The sequence below is a fragment of the Buteo buteo genome, chromosome 26, assembly GCF_964188355.1.
Source record: "Buteo buteo chromosome 26, bButBut1.hap1.1, whole genome shotgun sequence".
Classification (NCBI taxonomy): Eukaryota; Metazoa; Chordata; class Aves; order Accipitriformes; family Accipitridae; genus Buteo; species Buteo buteo.
Window position 1 is genome coordinate 1,491,451 of NC_134196.1, and position 18,426 is coordinate 1,509,876.

Consider the following 18,426-nt stretch of genomic DNA (forward strand, 5'->3'; position numbering starts at 1 on the left):
CCTTGCCGCGCCCGCCCAGCGCAAGGCACGCCGGGGCTTGTAGTCCCCGCCGTTGCCCATGCGCACGGCCCGCCCGCCTTTTCCCGCCTCTTCCTTGCGCTCACCCCCCCCACACACACACGCACGCTAGGCCTACAGCCCGCGTTTTTCCCGCTTCCTTATTGGCCGCCGCCGGGCGCCGGCTGCGTGCCGATTGGCCCTCCGCCACGTGCGGCTCGTGTTGCTAGGCGCGGGCGGGCAGAGGCGCGGAGGCGGCCATGGGAAGGGGGGCGGGCCGGGCCGGGCCGGGCGTGGCGTGGCGTGGCGTGGCGTGGCGGGACTCGGCAGGTCGGTCGGTCGATCCTCCGGAGGCGTCTGGCGTGGGGCCCTCACGGGTTTCCCCGGGAAGAAACAGCAGGGGCAGGCGTTCTTACCTCTAGGCCGTACTTGCGGTCGGTAACAGGGTAGGGGGCATCGGTCCGGTTGCCAGGAAAGGGCTTCCGAGGCGGGCGCCTTGGGGCTCTTGTCAGGCCGGAGGGGTGGCTGCAGCTGGCCCGGCTGGGCGTGGATCTGGCCCTGTCACGCATGTAGATGTCTGGTTATCGTTGCCTGCCCTGATGTCACAGTTAATTGGGGGGGGAAAAAAGGCGATGCTGTGAAGAAGTCTGTCTTTCAGTACCGTCGGTGGGAGCGGAGGAGTCTCAGCGCTTTGTGAAGCCGAGCCCTGTATATCCCATGGAAATGGAGCATCAAAGCATTGCAGGGAAGGGTGCAGGAGGTGGGAGGTTTGTCTCGGCTGTGTTTCGTGCCACTCAGTTTATCAGCGGTAGGTGAGGTTTTAGTCAGTACTTACAAATAGCATCCTCCAGGCAAAGAGAAGATTTCAAACCCCATTATTTCCTACGGAAGAATGAGCTGGAGTGCTCTTGTTAGTCACCCTGAGCTTTCCTTTTTTTGTCTGTCCTCTATGCAGGCTGTAAGATTTCTTTTTCTTCACTTACATATTTGTTCAGTAGAAGTAAATGTTGCATTGCAGCTTTTGATGGACACAGCTGGAGACTGTAGGAAGACACATGCCAGAGTGAATCCCAGTCCCCTGACACACCTGCAGGAGGTGGAACCCCATGTGGCAAAGCGGCGCTTGGCCCAGGCACGCCGCCGGGCTACGCTAGCAAGACTCTTCAGCGGATTGCGGGAAGCTGTTTTATCCCAGCCAGACAACTCAGCCTTAAAGGTGCGGAGCAGTCACCATTTCTCTATGCATAGCTACTATACAAGGGTATGTTTAAATTTAAACAGGTTTATTAGGATGACCACTGTATCTTCACGGGTGCCAGTGTGTGTGTAATTTCACTGTATGCAGCTTTCCTGGATCTCTTTTACTTTAAAGCTGCCAGCTCAGCGTAAGCAAATTGTTCACTTTGTAGTCTCTGGGTCATGGGTTTATCATGTGCCTTATCTGCACTTTTATTACAGGGGTTTTGCAGCTTCTTTATAGCTATAGCTTTGTGGCTTCTTTATAGTGTTCTGGAAACAAACCAAGGGATCCCATGATGAAGCAGAATAGTAAATGTAGGAACAGAAGAAGTTGTAGGGGAGGAAGTAATTCATTCAGCCTTATGAAGTGCACTCTGTCTTCAAGACGCTCTGGAAAAGTAAGTCAGGAAAAAAACACTAGTACTGCTTATTGGTCTCTACTAAACTAAGAAACTATTTAATTGACCGAAAATGCTACTGAAAAGATGGATATTGCCATGTTCAAGGCAGAGGAATAAACATTAGGAGTCCTTTTATCCTCAACTCTGCCACCAGTTCATTTAGTTAGATTGGGTACTTTCAGTTTTCCAGTGTGTAAAATGGAGAGGGTAATGACTGTTTAGGACAGGAATTGTCCTTGTAAAGGGCTTTGAGGCTCTGAACATGCGAAATACTGCTATCTAGGGCTTGTGCCTGCTGAGCTCTTGCCTCTCATGCAGGTCGAGGTGAGAGTTCAGTTTGCCATGTTCTGAACAAGATGCAAGTTAAGCTGAAGTCACCATGATCTCTGAAGACAAGACTAAACGCATACTTGTTCTGTCTAGTCTAAGGGGACTATCTCCACATACCAATTCTTCAAATAGCTTTTTCATAGTATCATGTGCCCCTTGTGTGACTTTTGGGGGCCAAGGAAGTTCAATATTTTCAAGAGCCTAAATACAGAAATTCACTTCTAATCCTAGTGCTTAGTGCTGGCTAAAATATCCAGTGTGAAAGCTCTGCGGGGTAGACATCCTGTCTAAGGTGATCGTGGATGGTCTCACCAATTACATAAGTCTTGAAATATTTTTGAGATGTGTATGCTTAAATGCGTTGCCCATATGTTCTCAGTTATGCTTGCTATAAATGATGAAGGAATGATGTGCAGCACTGAAGTTATTCCAGTTAACATCGGTGTAGCCGAGAGTAGAACATGGCAAAGGCTTCTCCTAGCTAAATTCTCATGGGAAATGATTAGTAAAGTCTGATGCCTAAAGTTGGTAGACATCCAAGAAGACTTCACAGCATGGTATTTCTGGACACACTTCAAGAAGAGAACGATCCAAACAAGACCATTTGCTGATGAAAGAAGATCAGAGTTAAGTAGCAAATGTCTATGTGACTGGGTGTTCTGTGTATGTAATGCATAATAAATACCTAAATATTTTTATTCTATATTTAAGTTTGCTCTGGTATTAGTTCTTTCCCCTTTTCATATGGATAAGGGTAGCTGGTGAAACAACACAGTTGTTTTCACAGAGACATCAAGATAACTGAAGGTCAAAATGAAGGAAGAGTGAAGAAAACAACCAAGGCATGTTAAAACATGAATCTAGTCAGAGCAGAGAGCAATCACTTCTGATTTCTTCTTATGTTTAGTATCAGGTTTTGCGTAAGGCTAAGAAATCTATCCAGAAGCTGGAGCAAACCTTGGGTTCTTTTCTGAAGATGAAAGGTAACTGTATGCAAATATTTGCCTTAGACAGAGTGCCTGGACTTGTTTTTTATTTATTTCTTAAATAGAGACAGATAGGTACACAGCTGAGCCCATTAAAGCATTAGAGCTAACTGTGGCTTTAGTTGTAGCAATAAACAAGGGATAGTGAAAAGTCTGTCGACCCACTAAGCGCTGCACCTCAGAAATCCCCCTCTGACTCTCAGCCATTCCTACCCCCTCCCCAGCCTAGGTGAAGGAAGGAAACAAGTAACTCCTGCTATCCCATGGCAGCAGGCAGTTCAGGCAGAGTGCCCTTGTCACCCTGCTGCCGATTCACCCCCAGCAGGTGTGGGGCTGGCATGGGTCCCCAGGCTGCATGCTTGGGCTCCCACTGAGAGGCTGCAGGAGCCTGTGTGCCAGCCGCAGCGATGTGGCGCAGTGCAAGTCACAGCCGTCACGAGCACCCAGCGTTGCGAGTCAAGCACAGCCAGAGCTTAAATTTTGGCAGGCTCTGGTGTGAGGTAAAAAAGGACAGAGAAGCTGTTGAGGATTTCCTAGTATAGGAAGGGGGAGCCTCTATTTAAGAATTTACTCTGATAGAAATGGGTAAGAGCGATGCTGCAGCTTGGTGGGTCGTCTTCACGCGCTCGTCTGTTACCACCTGTGACACCATGCGTCACGCTGGTCTAGCACATGCTGTCCGCAGTTGAGGCAGCTCCTGCTGCGGGGCTTCACGCCCTCGCCAGCGTGCCTTCTGTTTACTGATGCTGGCCACTGCCTCCAGGGATGGCAAGTAGGCCAGGGGGCTGATGGGATAGAGACTTTGGGCATACTTCTGTGTCCCTTCAAGTGTCCAAATTAGCGTCAGCTAGAAAAAAACACTGCTATTCATGCAACTTGCACCTCCAATAATTTTTGTCAACTAAAAGTCCCAGTGCTTAAAATAAGCAGTCTCCTCTGAACCCACATCCTTGGATAACCCATAAAAGTCAGTCAGTCATAGGTAGAAGCAATAGTTTGACAGAGCAAAATTGAAGGGGTAACTTCCCCTTGTATTTACTTGCATATATGTACAATTCGTACTGCTTGTGAATCATGGGTTGGTTGTCAGAGGTTTTTACATGCAGTTTCCTCATTATGTGGCAATCACAAAATACTGTGTTGACTAGTGCTTGCCTGGACTTTGATTTGCTGGTTGTTTTCACCATCAGTTCTGTCAGACCAACGTTAGGAAGAAGGCATTGATTCTAAGTTCCTCAATGATCTTAAACTCCCAATAATGCTAGTTACATTGTTGGAGGGGCAGAAGTTTCTCCTTCCACATCATTTTTGCCTGACAAAAAGCTCTGGCTCATGAAGAACTAGTTGTTGAAATTATTCTGTTTGATTGGGGCTGAGAGGGAAGCCGAAAGTGCCACTGATGTGACAGTACCTTTCTACTCACAACAGACTCCTTCAGTCTGGAGGATGGGAACCCGTCCAGCTTGGAGGAAGTCAGGGAGGAATATGTCAAGAGGCACTTCAGCAATCACAGGTAAGGGCTTATACCAATCAAGGAAAGAAGATAATACTTTGCATTTGCTTCCCTCCCAGCATCTCTGAACAACCTCTTTGTCATTGTTACTGAATTTTCAAGCAGAGGCCTTTCACCGTGAGGAAAAGATGAAGAGATTTCACCTGGACCCCTGTAATCCTGTACAGTGCACAAACACTTTAAGTGTATTGTTGGTCTCATTTCCAGTCAGTGCTTGTATTTCCTTTCCTTTCTATGTAGCTGATCTCCACCAAGGACTTCTCATTTGCTGGCAAAGCGAAAGGAGGAGGAGAAAGCTGGCTCGGGAAGAATGGCCCTGGACTCGGGAGTGACCATGACAAGGGCCTTATTAATCCAGTTAAGAAGTTGCTCATGTGGCTTTTTTTCCTGTGTGTTCTTTCCAGCACTGCATCAGCCTTGGAAGCTGTGAGTGAGAGTGACTCTACCGTCTGGCATCTGATTGGAGAATGTGAAAAACAAACACTGGAAGAGGATGGGAAGCCAGAATTGATCCAGTCTTCAGAGACTTCATCCCCAGATCTGGTGGAATTTGAACGGTAGGTGCACCCCACATTGCCTTCAGTTTTTTAACTTGTTGGCATTAACACTGTGCATCCAGTCACTGCCATTCATGCAGCACTGCTGGAGCCTGCATCTGCTTTGCAGAAGCCTTGTGCCAGCAGCTTTGGCCCTGCTGGTGATGAAGCTGAGCACCTCCCAAGTTCCTTACCTGTGACTTGCATGTGAATGGACTCCCAGCGTCAGAGCAGCCCCCAGTTCTCCAGGCCTTGGAAAATTCCTGAGGAAAGACAAAAAAATTTCTTTCAAGTGTGTCAGTCCCTGTGTGGCCATGCCTTACCACTCTCCATAGGGCTTGCAGAGTAAGATGCAACATACCTGCTAACAGTAGTGGTTTAACAGGCAAGCTCAGATGGAATAGGAGGTTATTCATCCAGAATGATTTATGCAGGTGCCTGTCCCTGTGTGTTTGTGGTATCAGTACCACTATCAAGCTGTATGCCTGCAATGGGGCTAGGTTTTAGGAACGTAGGAATTGCTGCACCAGGTTAAATTCTCAAGAGTCTAGCTATGTGTGTTCTGGGGAGGTGCAGGAACCAGATGTAGGCAGATACTTTCCCCCACAGTGATGTTCATCCTGCCTCTAATGGCGTTGTTATGAGGAGCATTGTTATGAACACACTTGCTCCTTCCAGAAGTAGACCCATAGCTCCTGGCAGCTTGGCGTACCTTTTTTGTTGGATCGGAGCAGGGTAAGGCTGGATGGGACCAGGGAAGATCATGTAGTCCTCAGCCTGCGGGCTGCAGAATAATGGTGGTCAGAAAGCACTCCTCAAAATGCAACATGGGAAGGTGGAGGGGAACCTAAACACTTACATGTGTGTTACATTTATAGCTAGGGGGTGTGAGACTGTAACCCCCTTTAGGATCAGCTCCTAAGTGCCTGATTCAGGACCTAAAAAGGCCACTGTTCTCATGTCAGTGGTTCATGTATTTTAGTCTGGGGTTGTAATGGTAAAATTACTGGGTTTTTTCAAGTTATTGATATCTTAAGACTGAGTACATTATTCATCATATTCTTCCCCTTGCTGTCAGATGGCACTAGGAGGTACTTAGAGGTCATGGATGCTTTTCCTAAAGGATAAATTATCATTTCATCATAAAGATTTGAGAAACAGGTGGATGTCTAATCTATCCTGTACCATCAAGCAGAGTCAATTTCACCCTAACCATTCCAGAGTTAAGAATATACAGTGCAGGAGAATCCACAGCTGCAGCTGGCATCCTCTTCCACAGCATCACCACCATAAACAAAAACTTCCGCAGTTCCTTCTTCTCTTTTGCTTTGAACTGGTGCTTATTTATAAAATTCCCTTGGATTATTGAGTTTTTCATCAAACTGAGACTGCAGCTGTGCCAGCAGATGGCACCAGCCTCCCGCTACTGTTCTACTTTTGCTCTTGTGAGAATCAGAGGCGGCTGTGGTAAGGTATCATTTAAAAGACCTTGAAAAGTGCTGAATCAAGATTTTCTGGGGGAAGTAAGCTTTATTCATCAAAGACTGCACAACAGAGCTGTAAACACCTGACTTTCTCCTTCTTCACTGACAAGGTAGAGCAGGGCCTGTACTGTGTGGACTCTGGCACTTATCCTGCAGTCTTATGGCAGACGGCAGCTGGTTCGTAGCTAATTCTCAAAAAATGATCTTTTATAACAGGCATAAAACAATAGAGACTCTTCAGCAAAGAAAATAACAGGCTTTTGGTGATTGTCCAATCACATTATTTGGGCAGCATCAGAAATGCTTTGAGCTTCAACGGACTAGGTTTTTTTTTCCATGTCCAGCAGCAGGAGCTACACTGGTAGGACTGCACAGTACTCTGTCCAGTGCAAAACGTGGTTGTCTCCTTGCAGCTGGGAAGGAAATAGTGAAGTCATGGTTCAAGCTTAGTTTCTTTAGCAAAGCAATCTAGTGGTGATTCATATTCTTCTGTTTGAGAAACTCCAGATCCTTTGTTTGGAGCTGGACATCCAGAATCCTTAGTGAGCGCAATACCTTACATGAGAACACTTATTCCCCTTCCGGTATTTTGTCTCCAGTAATGGTGGAAAATACTCCAGAGTATCAAAACTGGAGTTTAAACATATTTATACTTGCATGCAGAATTATCTTAAGATTTTCAGTATTGATTTGCTGCAACAAGTAATTCTTCTTTTTTTTTTTTTTTCCAAAAAGAAAAGGCTGAACTCTTTTGAGTTACTTTGTTATGCAATACTGTTCAGTTAATCAGGAAATGTGCTCATTTGGGACATCTTCCAAAGAATCATTTTGAGCCCAAACTTAGTAACAATGACTGCTGTTTATAGAACTCTTGGTTTGTACTCCTTTGATCTTGTTATTTTCATCTGAGACGCTCTAAGCATGTAATTAACGTAAAATAACCTTCAGTGGTGTTTTCCAAAGTAGACATTCTTATCCCTGGTTCACTGTGTCGCACAGTGCTAAGAGATGAAGCGGGCTCGTTCTGAGATTTAGTCACCGTGTTGAAATTGCAACACTTGGGTTCCGTTACCAGTTTCACTACAGACTGCATAGAAGTAAGTCTTAGGGATGCATTTCCTCATATGTAAAATGGAGGAAATTGAGCTCCCATGCTTATTTAAGTCAGAGCATCCAGGCCTGGGGTAGTCTCTTTCAATCTGCATGTATAGTACCTAATATGTCAGGATATGACCTCAGCCAAGGCTTTTAAGTGTAGTGCAATACCAGTAAAAGTATAAAAAGTGACTTATAGTGTAAAAGCCTCAGGATACAAAGGCAAGTAACTCAAAATTTATTAAATGCCAGAATGAGGTTTGCCTGTGCAACAAGTACAGCCTGCAGCGCCCGGAGCTTCTGTTGTAAGGCAGTCCACTGAGGCTGTGGCTGGAGCCTGTCTTTTGCAGATGAAATCTTGGCAGAACAGAGTTGCTAAAATCTTCAGTGTTGGGCAACCTTCAGTAATTGTATGGAGTCTTAGAGAGGGGAGACAGTGAAGTAGTTATGAATCAGAGCTATTCCCCAGTCTCCTGCTGATTTACAGTAGATGGCTGTTTCGTAGCCTGCTCTTAAGAGGTGCTCCCTTTCCTTTCCTTACAGATACCTGTATTTTTATAAGCACACAGTGGACCTGCTGATAGAGCATAGAATTGTTTGCACTGAGGAGGTGCCTCTTCCTGAGGTCTCCACAGCTATTTCCCACCTCTGGCAAGAGCTTTCTGAAGAAAGGAGAGACAGCATCTTGCAGTACTGTAGCCAGAGAGATTCCCTCATGGATCCTAAGATTGCTTGTCAAGAGCCTGCATGCACTGAAGGTAGTGTGAGGGACAGCCGAGGAAACAGTGAGGAAGCCAGTGGTTCCTCAGTCTCCACACCAGAGGAAGTAAGTGCTGAGTAACATACATGGTCTGCCTCTGAAACTCCAAGCCTTCAGATGCTAATTGGTTCTGCAGCTTTTAATTGGAAACATACAGTAGTTGTAATTAAGCTTTCTCAAGACTACTTGAATGCATAAGTGGAGACAATAAGCAGTCTTTGAGTAAACGCCTGCACCAAATTCTCTCTTGGGAAGATACACAGCAAGCTATAGGAGTGCAGTGGTAGTAATCCTGCTAGTCTCCACTGACCTGTAGAGTGTCTGTGCTAAGTAAGAGTTAAATTTGCTCTAACTTGCTCCAGGGGGAGGGAAAAAGAACATGAATTATACAGTTACTGTGCTCTGCAAACTCTCCAAGAAGCACAGATTATCTAAATCCAGAAGGAATACTGAGTTTGCCAAGGCCTGCTGTGTTTTGGGTTGGGTGGGTTTTTTTCATCAAAGCACTTGGTAGCAAAGAGAAAGTATTTGTAGACCAGTTCCAGTGGAACAGGGCTAATGACTGCCTGTGCCATGCATCTCTGCAGATCCAAGAAATCAGTGACTGAGTAGACCAGGGCATTTGTTAAAAAGAGATGAAATAACAGCCAACTCTTTGTAAACTGCTCCTGGAGCACTGATTACTTAAGCAACTAGCTGCTTAAAGACGGGTAATTTTATTAGCTGCAAAGGAGGGACAGATGTCTACCTTTAGCATATAAATAAATTGCATTGACAAGTGCTTTTTGAGTCACAGGACACAACTGATATTGCTGACCTTCTTAGGAAATGTCATGGGGATGTTGTATGTACAGTACTTTCTGGCACAGAAAATGTGTGAACTGCATTATGGCGGAGTGAACTAATGAGCTTATCGGTCTGTCACAGGATGCATCTTAACTCATTTGTAAGCCAGGTTGCACACTGGAAATCAGATTTGGGGAGACTGGCTGGTACAGCTGAGATCTCCAGCCATAAGCAGCAGGTCTCTAAAGCACTGATACAATTCATGGTTTTTACTGATTTTGGGGCACATGTAATGTTAAGTCTAATACCTAGAGGTTGAAGCACAGGCCTAAGGGAATGGACTAACCTTGTGTTCCTAGTCATGAAATACAGTTATTCCTATTATTCTTGTCTCCACAAAACCCTCTTGGTTTACTCTGTGTTTACTCTAGCTGTAAATGTATCTGTTAAATGGAAAGAAAAAGTATTATGCTTTTAAAGAATTCATTATTAAAAATTATGCCCTAGGTAAAACTTTTACGTGGCTGGATATGTTGACATCTGAAGTGTTTTCTCTGATAGGTAATGTTTGAAGATGCATTTGATGTTGCTGCTGGTTTCCTTGACAGAAGCGAGACTCAGGGAATGTCTAGCCAGAGGTAAAGTACCAACTCGCCCCTTTTGCTAGACAAAGTAAGTTAATAGCCCACTGTCAATACTCCATGGCAAGTTTTCTGTGTAGTAATGCAATAGCCTAGCTTCCTTTTTTGTGCCTAATTTTTAGTAAATGGTTAGAATAGCAGCCTCCAGCAATTGTGCTTGCAATAATACTGTCTCTTAATGTGTGAAAGTGAAATTATTAGTAGGCATTTATGGCAGAATCAGTAAGAATCCCTTATTAAGAGCATCACTTCAGGATAACTGAGGTCCTTCTGATTTTCTTCTTTACTCTGTGTAGCTTTCCATCTTTTCAAATTACAATATTTGTAATGTTTTCATTTTCTCTGTCTCACTTGCTAGGTCTATAAGGACCGTAAGGCATTCTCTGGATAAGTCAGTTAATCATAAACTGTACTCTCATTTAATGAGACAAAAAATGATAATTTTTTAACACTGTCTCAGTTACCTTTTTCAAGTACCCTAATTCAATCACAAGGAGGTGATCAAGCTTAAAGTGTGGTTGACCTGAACAGTAACATCAAAGAAACACAAGACCAATTAAATAATAACATCTCTTTCCTCTGCAGGTCAGATGAGTTATCTGAAACAGAACATGTCAGATACAAAGTTGGCACTGCCTTTGATTTTTTGCAGTGGACCAAAGAAAGGAAAGGGTTGCTTTCCTCAAGAGGAAAATCACATTATGACTCATCTTTTATGCGTTCTTGCTACTTAGTCTTCATTAGGATTGTTTCACTTTGCAAATAGTGTTTTTAAACTGTTTTTTTAAATCCCATTTTCTACTTAGTTTTCCATATTTAGAGAGTTCTTCAGTGTGAATCTCTTTTTCTTTCACCAGCATTCTACCTTGCACTTTCAGAACAGAATGAATGGAAATAAGGTTGTTTTGGCTGTTGATCAGAATATACTTGAATACATAATAAAGGTTAAAATAAGACTATGTATTACTTAATACTGCAGTGTATTGCCATCATCTTTGCAATCTGTTTTAGGTCCCAAATTAGATCAGTATTTCAGTAGTCAACATTTGTCTTGTTTCCTTCCTTCCTTATCACTCTGCCTTGTAACTCTGGACAGAGGCGTGATGGCAGAACTTTGTAAAATCCCAGGGAGAATATAGAGGTGAGGTCCAGAATGAATATCTTAGCTTTTTGCCAGTTACCTGTTACCTGAGTACAAACCTGCCGGTGATAGCTAATATGTCATTTCACAACCACGTGTTACCGCATTCACTCTAAAACTTTACAAAAGAAGTCAAAGTTGTTCCTCTGAACAACACTACAAAATATACTACCAAATAACCATTGTTGCTCTCTGTTATAATGGATATATACTTTTCCTCAAAACAGTGTTACTATAGCTGTCATGTATCAGTGGATCTCTTTGTTGTTTCTCGTTTCTTGTTTTGCTGTTTCTGTTCTTACATATCTTCCTTGCATTTATTAGACAGTATCTCGTCCATACGTCCACCTCCATTCCCCCCCTTGCTTGGCTATTGTCTTTAATATCAGAACCGTCTTGAAAACAATTTTAATCTTTTTTAATTTATAAGTAAAATGTGGAGGAAAGAAAGTAAGTAGGAGGAGAAATGAGGGAACAGGAAATTAAATATAGTATCTGGTTCCATTTTCAGTTCAGCATTTGCAAGCTGCACTTCTGAAAGTCCAGGGGATCACCACGGACTCTATCTGCAGATCACTGACTTCCTGAAAAGCCTTTTCTTTGCTAATACACAGTTTTGCCAGGTAAGCTTTGCCGAAGGATTCTTTATAGAAGGAGTAATGTATTTCAGTCATTGTCAGAAAGGGATTTCTGTTTTCTGTGCTTCTGATCATATTGTCCAGAATCATTACAAATAAGAACTTGCGGTTCATCACTTCAGATGTGTCATTCCAAAAGGTCAGTAGAATTGCCTTTGTAAGAGGCAAAGTGCGAGGGGTTATTACTGCTTTGAATATCATTCAGAATGGCAAATGACATGAGGAATGTTTGGGTTTTTTAATTGTTTGCATGAAAGTTCCTTGTGGAGAAGCTTGAGTGATCTCATCTGAGCAGGCAAAGCTCACTTTGCAGTTCTCATTAATCCCCGGCCGCTTCATTCTGAGCTCAGTAGGACCACCTTCTGCTTGTTTGGGTGCCAGGTTCCCTACCCTGAGCCCTCCGCTGGCAGGCCTTAGGAGTAGGGTATTCGTGTTCTTGAAAGAGCTGATAAACAGCTGCTGAGCTGCCTCTTAACCTCAGCCTACTGTTGCAGGTTTGCTGATCCAGAAGTCGTTGTGTTTGCAGTGTTCTTCCTCCCCTTCTTGCCCTCCTGCCAAGGATGTGGCTCAGAGCTTGCACATGGGTGGAGGACTGAAAGGGAGATATCCCTCAGTCAGAGTATGCTTGTTTGGGCTCAGAGTCAATTGTATCTCCACAGTAGCCACTGTTTTGCTATTTTCTATCGCCTAGCTTCTACCCAGTCTCTGTTACTTGAGCAGATGCTCCTTTGAAGGAAATTGAGTGTTAGCGATGAGGGGTAATTAGGACAGAACACAAAGCAGAAACTAGTGTTGCACTACTATCTGAATCTATCACACAGTGACTGCTGTGTGCCGTTTGGTTCCACCATCTCAGGGAGACAGTAGAACTAGAGGAGGTGCAGAGAATGGCAGCAGGCACAGCAAAAGGCATTAAACAGAAGCTATCAGAGTAGGACTTTTCTGCAAAAAAAGACTGAGGGGTACAGTGACAGAATTTTGATCCTAAATGGTGTAGATTTGGTACACAGAATGATTATTCATTGTGTCTAACACCAGAAGAACTAGAAAGCACTCAATGAAATGAACAAACAGCATATTAAAAAATACTTGCACATGCAAATTACCAGATTTAACTGCTGGGGCATCAAACCATTGACAATTACTAAATCTGAAGGTACAGATACAATTTCCATCTCAGAAGGTCCTCACAGCACAGTTTGCCGTAATGTGGGAGTATATATTGTGGAACAGAGCACACTGGATGCACAATTCTTGCACTTTCTGTCTAAACATCCACTCCTGGCCATTGTTAGAGACCAGCCACTGATCTACATAGCACTTTGGTCTGTGAATAGCTATGTTCTTCATAAGGGCAGCATTCTTCCTGTGTTTATGTAAATGACCGTGAATTGAGCATGCCTAGAAAAGAAAGAAAAGCTTTAGGCAAGATGCTGTATTTTCCGGTTTAAAATTTCTTTATCATGCCTGGCAGCATTAGGTGGACCCATTTTGTCCTTCTGCTTGGTGCTGCATTGTTGTATGTGAGCCCAAGTCCATCTCACTGGTCCCAGATGAGGTGGTATGAGAAGAGATAGTGTCTCTTTCTAGCTTTAAAGAAGCGCATTTGAAATAAGACTAGGAGAATGGGAGTGATGGGAAGGAACACAGGCAGCAAAAGAAGCTGTACTGCAAATTGGCAGTTGACTCAGCTCTGTGGATCCAAAAGGACATAAAAGGCTGCGTGCACTTCTTTTAGGCAGGAACTTTGAGTTGTCTGTGATAAAACAATAAAAAGGGAGTTTGAGCAGAAATCACCCAGGCTAAAGATAATATGAAGGTCACAGTCTGTTTTGGATTAGATAACTGCAGTACAGCACATCTAGAGAGTCCTGCCAAGAGGAAAAAAAAAAAAAAAAAAAAAAGACTGACAAGAATTTTTTGTTTTGAGAGCAGAAATTCAGCTCCATCTCAAAACAAACAGATTGAGGCAGTTATGGAAGTGGTTGCAGAGTGGGGATGGGAGATGTTCCACCTGGCTTGAAACACACCAACTCAAGCAGCAGCAGAGAGCTCAGTCTGAGCTACATACCTTACCCCAGAAATAGGGCTACTCAGAGCATTGGAGACTCCTGAACTTCACAGGGAAGGGAGGCCTTCCTGCTTGTCTTATGGGTCTGACTGAACCCCTGCAGACCATTCCCCCTCCCTTGATATCGTACTTGTGCCAGTGCTACACTAGCTCAGGAGTTTGGGCAGTGCTGGGATAAATTATCCCAAGGATAAAGTGATGTTCTGGTGCACTGTGCACACACCTTGTAGAAGATAGAGAGGTGGGTAGCAGGTACATTACCAAGGCAAGGCATGTGATGTGCACCTGACTGAAATACGAAAGGCAGCCTATGGTCTCCTTTCCTTTCATCTGCAGTGCTGATGAGGTGACGGGTTTTATTGCTGGTCATTACACGCCAGCACTATGTTATGCTATTTCTGGTTAACTGTCCAGGTACACAGTACTACTGTCGGCTTGTGTATGTTCACTGTTTCGTAGTCACAGGTCCACTGAGTGCAGCTCCTCTTGAGCCGCTGCCCTGGCTCTCAAGGCTGCCAAGGGCATGCACCCCACTGGTATAAAATGCTTGAGAAAGACTCGCACAAGAGGAGGGAGGAAATCATTTGGACAAGGAAAGGGAAGGCTCTTAAAAGGACAGTGACCCGAAAATGAGAACAGGAGCATGCTTCCATGGTACATGGTAGAGAAATATTTCTGAGCATGAGATTGCTTAAATAATCTTGTCATTTTTCAAGAGCTGTTGTCTTATGGTCACATCATAAAAGATGCTGGGCAGCAAAGGCAGTAAAGAATTAATTTAGATTGAGGTGCAAAGGTTTTACAATATCTAAGTGAAAGACTGGGGTTTTTTTCTAAATAGCACTGAGCACCTTTGCATCTTCAAAGGCACATTTTCTTTTAAAATTATGGATTTTAGATGAGTCACTTGACAAGCAAGTGGGATTTAGTGCTCCTTAAGCTATATATTTTTTAAACAGCACCTATTTTTAAACACAGTCTTGTCCTAAAGAGTCTTGCATCAATGCAGAAGGTGGACTAGATGAACACTTTCATCTCCTAGACTTTGATTTCTCAAGAGCCACTTTTATTCTCTGTAAGCTGGTGAAAGAGAAGGCCATTTCCTTCTGTTGCTAAAAGAGCAGCAAACTGAAGTCAGTAGAAGTTAAGGCCTCGAGGAAGCTCTCATATCTTCAGAGCCTGTTACATGACCCACTTGCTACCACAGTCAGTAATAGCTGTCTAAATGATGTAAATAGTCACAGGGTGGAGCCCTGTGATTTTAGAAAGAAATTGGTTGAAAATTTGAGCCATTCTTCATCAGGCGCCTCAGGCACTTGACAAGTGCTGGTTGCTGATTCAGAGAGGAAGGAGGGCTCATGGCGCATTAGCTGACAAACAGCAGCATTTGACCAACCCACTGTATATTTGAAACATGGTCAACTCCTGTGTTTTTTAATTCTGCTTGCCTTTGGGGGGGCTTTCAGGAAGAAGATCTTCAGTTCGATTACGAGACTGTGATGCTGAGGTGCACTGAGACCTTCGATGATGAAGATTTCTAAACAGTATCTCTGTTTGCTAATGTTTTGCCAAGTGTTGCTGGGTATGCCAGGCACGTGAAGAGACTGCACCTCTTTCAGTGAAGCCCCTCTCTGAGCAGAGTGTGGAGACACTGTGTTAAAAAGTGGTTTGTTACCATTGACTTCCCATTCCCTCATCAGTGCTTCTTGATATATCAGTTGAGTAATTTATACCTTTAAAAGTTCCAGGTTTTAGATATTTATAAAATCTTAAGAAATACTTTTGTCTATTGCTTTTTAATGTTTAACCTCACTTCACAAGTAAACTGAGGCATGTACAGTTAAGTGACCTTGCCTAGCATGAGCTGTGGAAGAGCTGCAGAGAGGTGACATCAGTGACAGCCTGCACACCCCCAGAGGATGCAGGTCTCAAACTGCAGCCTGCAAAAATCACAAAAAGTACCCTGCACCCTGGCAGTGATTACTTTTCTGGTGCAATTTTTCAGCTCGGGCTGACAAGGAAAGAGGGATTTCCTCACAGAGAGATGAGTCTCTTCCATCTCTTGATGAGGACAGCAGCAGTGGTCACCCACTCCCAAATTACCCAGAGAAGTGCAGGCACAATAACACACTTTGGATTATTTACTTTTGCACGGTGTGTAAGGCTGAGTGATCAGCCCTGAGCTCTTCTGCCACATCTCATTCTTTGATGAGTAGTGCTGCTCAGATAGTATCTCGGAATTAAAAATGCTATGAAGATGAATAAAATCCTTCACATCTCAGAGCTATCATTAAAGGCTTTCTGCAGATTTTGACAGATTGTATTGACAGTGGTTATGCTAAAGTCATGCGAACAGCCATCACGGAGAGAAAGGCTAAAAGTTCTATTTTAAAATCTAAACTAAAGCTGGCATGCCCAGGTATCCATCAGTCTACAGCAGCCAGGCTTTTAGGCTGAATCCAAGAGGGCTGGGCTGTGGCACAGCTCTGCCTTGGTGCGTAAGAACATGCTACATGCAGCTGTATTCAAGCAAACACATTTGGAGCCTAGTACTGAAGTACAAGGGGAGAATAATTCCTCCAGAGCACCTTCTGTCCCTGCGGTTGAGGCTGTGGTAGCACTCCCAGGTGGATGTTTGCCAGGCTGTTGTGGTTGGAAGTGGGAGTCCTAATTGTAGATGCTGTTGGGGTCTAAGAGCCCCTCTGAGTTCTCCAGGTGCAGGCTTGCCTTTCCCTGGCCTTTCTAGTGTGCTTCTTGTGTACAGGCTATCATTGTTCTGAGGCTATAAGCAATGCTGGCTCTCCTCCTCCTCGAATTCCAGAATACCAAGCATGTGCATTCCCTGGGCAATCTGGCTTTTAGGACACATGCTGGCTGAAATACAGGTATAGACTTTGCAGGGGATCCAAGGTGAAATCATTCTTTCCTTTAGCTAGCACAAGAGACATATATATATATATGTACCTACAGTAGTAAGTGTTTACATTAAGTTTCTGCCCATGTTTTCTTATCTTTGTGTAGTTTTGGAGGGAAATATGTTAGTTTTTCTCAGGACTGAGGATATTTTTTCTACAAGTTTTTAGCTGTAGAAATCATACAGAGTTCTCTCACCTCCAGTTCCATTTGCCACACAACATTTGGTCAGGTTTGTTACATTAATGATTCTTTCACCATGTCCATCTTAATTACTGCATCAGCTGAGGTCAAACTTGGCAATACTGTCATGTGCCGTAGGACAGTGATGCGAGTAGATAATATTCGAGGGTTAACAACCTTTTCTTATTAGCCCTTCATCCCCACCCTTTTGAAGGCCAGTCCAGAACAGAAGTTAAAACAGTAGAATATTTCATTTTCAGATGACTTTCAGCCTGCCATCTACCAGGGGAGACAGTTTTAAATGGACACCATACACTATTGTAGATGCATTCCCTTGATCATCACACGTAAGAGCTTCTGATGTTTCACCAGGAGAAGTTTAGGTGTAAGACTGGCCTGAACATTAATGTGAAACAACAGGTGTGAAAAGGATAACTCCTCCAAATGGTAGCAGGCTTTGTGGGAGGTGTTATGACATTAAGGAGAACATGAAGAACACATTACTTTGGCTCCTCCTGCCACATGATCATAGTTTACAAGAGTGCAGGCCTGCCTGTGATGTGGGAAGGCAGTTTCCCCTCCTGCAGAGCTGACACTACACAGACAATAACTGCTCTGCCTTGGCAGGGAAGCAGCCTTAATTCCTGCGCGCGTTATTGCTACGTGTGCGCTCAGTGGTTGGTCTGATGGAAACTTTTCATGAAAAAAATCTGGAAAACGTAGGCTAGCAGGCTACTGGGGCAGGGCGGTGGGAAGGAGTTGGAGGCGGAAAGGCAGCAGGGAGGGAGGACTGGGAAACATGAATGCATCTATAGAAGTACGGCTGTTGGAGGGGTTTGGGGGGACCAGCCTGAACAGGACAGAGTGGGACCCAGTACACGACTGCTGTGCTGCAGCGTGGCAGCCCCTCACTTTACAACACATTGAGCGTAACATAGGGCAATCCTACTGCCCAGGCCATGTCTTCTTGTGAGAAAGCTGTGAAAATGAGCCTCTGGTTAGTTCTGGAGCCAGTGCACCTAGGTACAAGCGAATACCCATCATTGGGTCTCCTCGGCCAGAAGAGCAGGACCATCTGCCTGGACTTCTCAATTAGCTGTCTGCCTCTCTGCAAAGCTGCAAGCAGGGTGACCACACACCTGGTTGAAATCGGTAAGTTTTACTGCACTCAGGACTCAACAGTAGCACGAAGAGTAATAATACAGTTGACAGGTAGCTGGCTGTTCTCCAAGCAATCTCGGACAGCCCTCAAGTGTTCAGTTTTACACTTGAGGATCCTCTGATTTTCATTTATTTTCATTAAGTAGCAAATAAACAGAAGCTGTGTCCCTGCGGTGCAAAGCCAAAGCTGTTTCCAAACCTCAAGTGGCCACATGCAGCTGGGAGGAGTGGTGGCCCCGCAGCCTAACCCCTGCCTACTTCGTTTTAAAATTTGGAAATGTCCCCCTGAGGCAAATAGAAGGATATTTTATAAACACATAAAAAACACACCAAAGGGTGGGATTTTAAAGGACATTTAGGAGCCTGAGCTTGAAATACGGACGTAAACAGCTTCTGAAAAACTGCCTTCTAAGCCTTAGCAACAGCAGACACAGCTTTCCCCCCTCCCCAGCCGTCTGCACCTCCTGGGCCGTAGGATGTGCTGGCGTAGGAATGAGCCTCCCCTGGGGATGAGGGCCCCCCCCATGCCAGGAGCTGTCAAGTCATGCCCA

General features: G+C 44.3%; 1 protein-coding gene across 1 annotated transcript; it reads left to right on the forward strand.

The window, feature by feature from the left end:
* The first annotated feature begins 303 nt into the window (after window positions 1-303).
* Window positions 304-15,863, forward strand: STRA8 (stimulated by retinoic acid 8). The gene is made up of 8 exons (XM_075057864.1): window positions 304-1,213; window positions 2,875-2,950; window positions 4,382-4,466; window positions 4,871-5,023; window positions 8,125-8,407; window positions 9,689-9,765; window positions 11,421-11,532; window positions 15,085-15,863. The coding sequence occupies exons 1-8, from the start codon at window positions 890-892 to the stop codon at window positions 15,157-15,159; spliced, it is 1,185 nt and encodes a 394-aa protein (XP_074913965.1). The 5' UTR covers window positions 304-889; the 3' UTR covers window positions 15,160-15,863.
* The last annotated feature ends 2,563 nt before the right edge of the window (window positions 15,864-18,426 follow it).

Coding starts and splice junctions, on each gene's coding strand:
- STRA8 (XM_075057864.1), top strand. CDS start 890: ATGAGCTGGAGTGCTCTTGTTAGTCACCCTGAGCTTTCCTTTTTTTGT. Junction 1,214..2,874: donor CAGACAACTCAGCCTTAAAG/GTGCGGAGCAGT, acceptor TCTTATGTTTAG/TATCAGGTTTTGCGTAAGGC. Junction 5,024..8,124: donor GATCTGGTGGAATTTGAACG/GTAGGTGCACCC, acceptor CTTTCCTTACAG/ATACCTGTATTTTTATAAGC.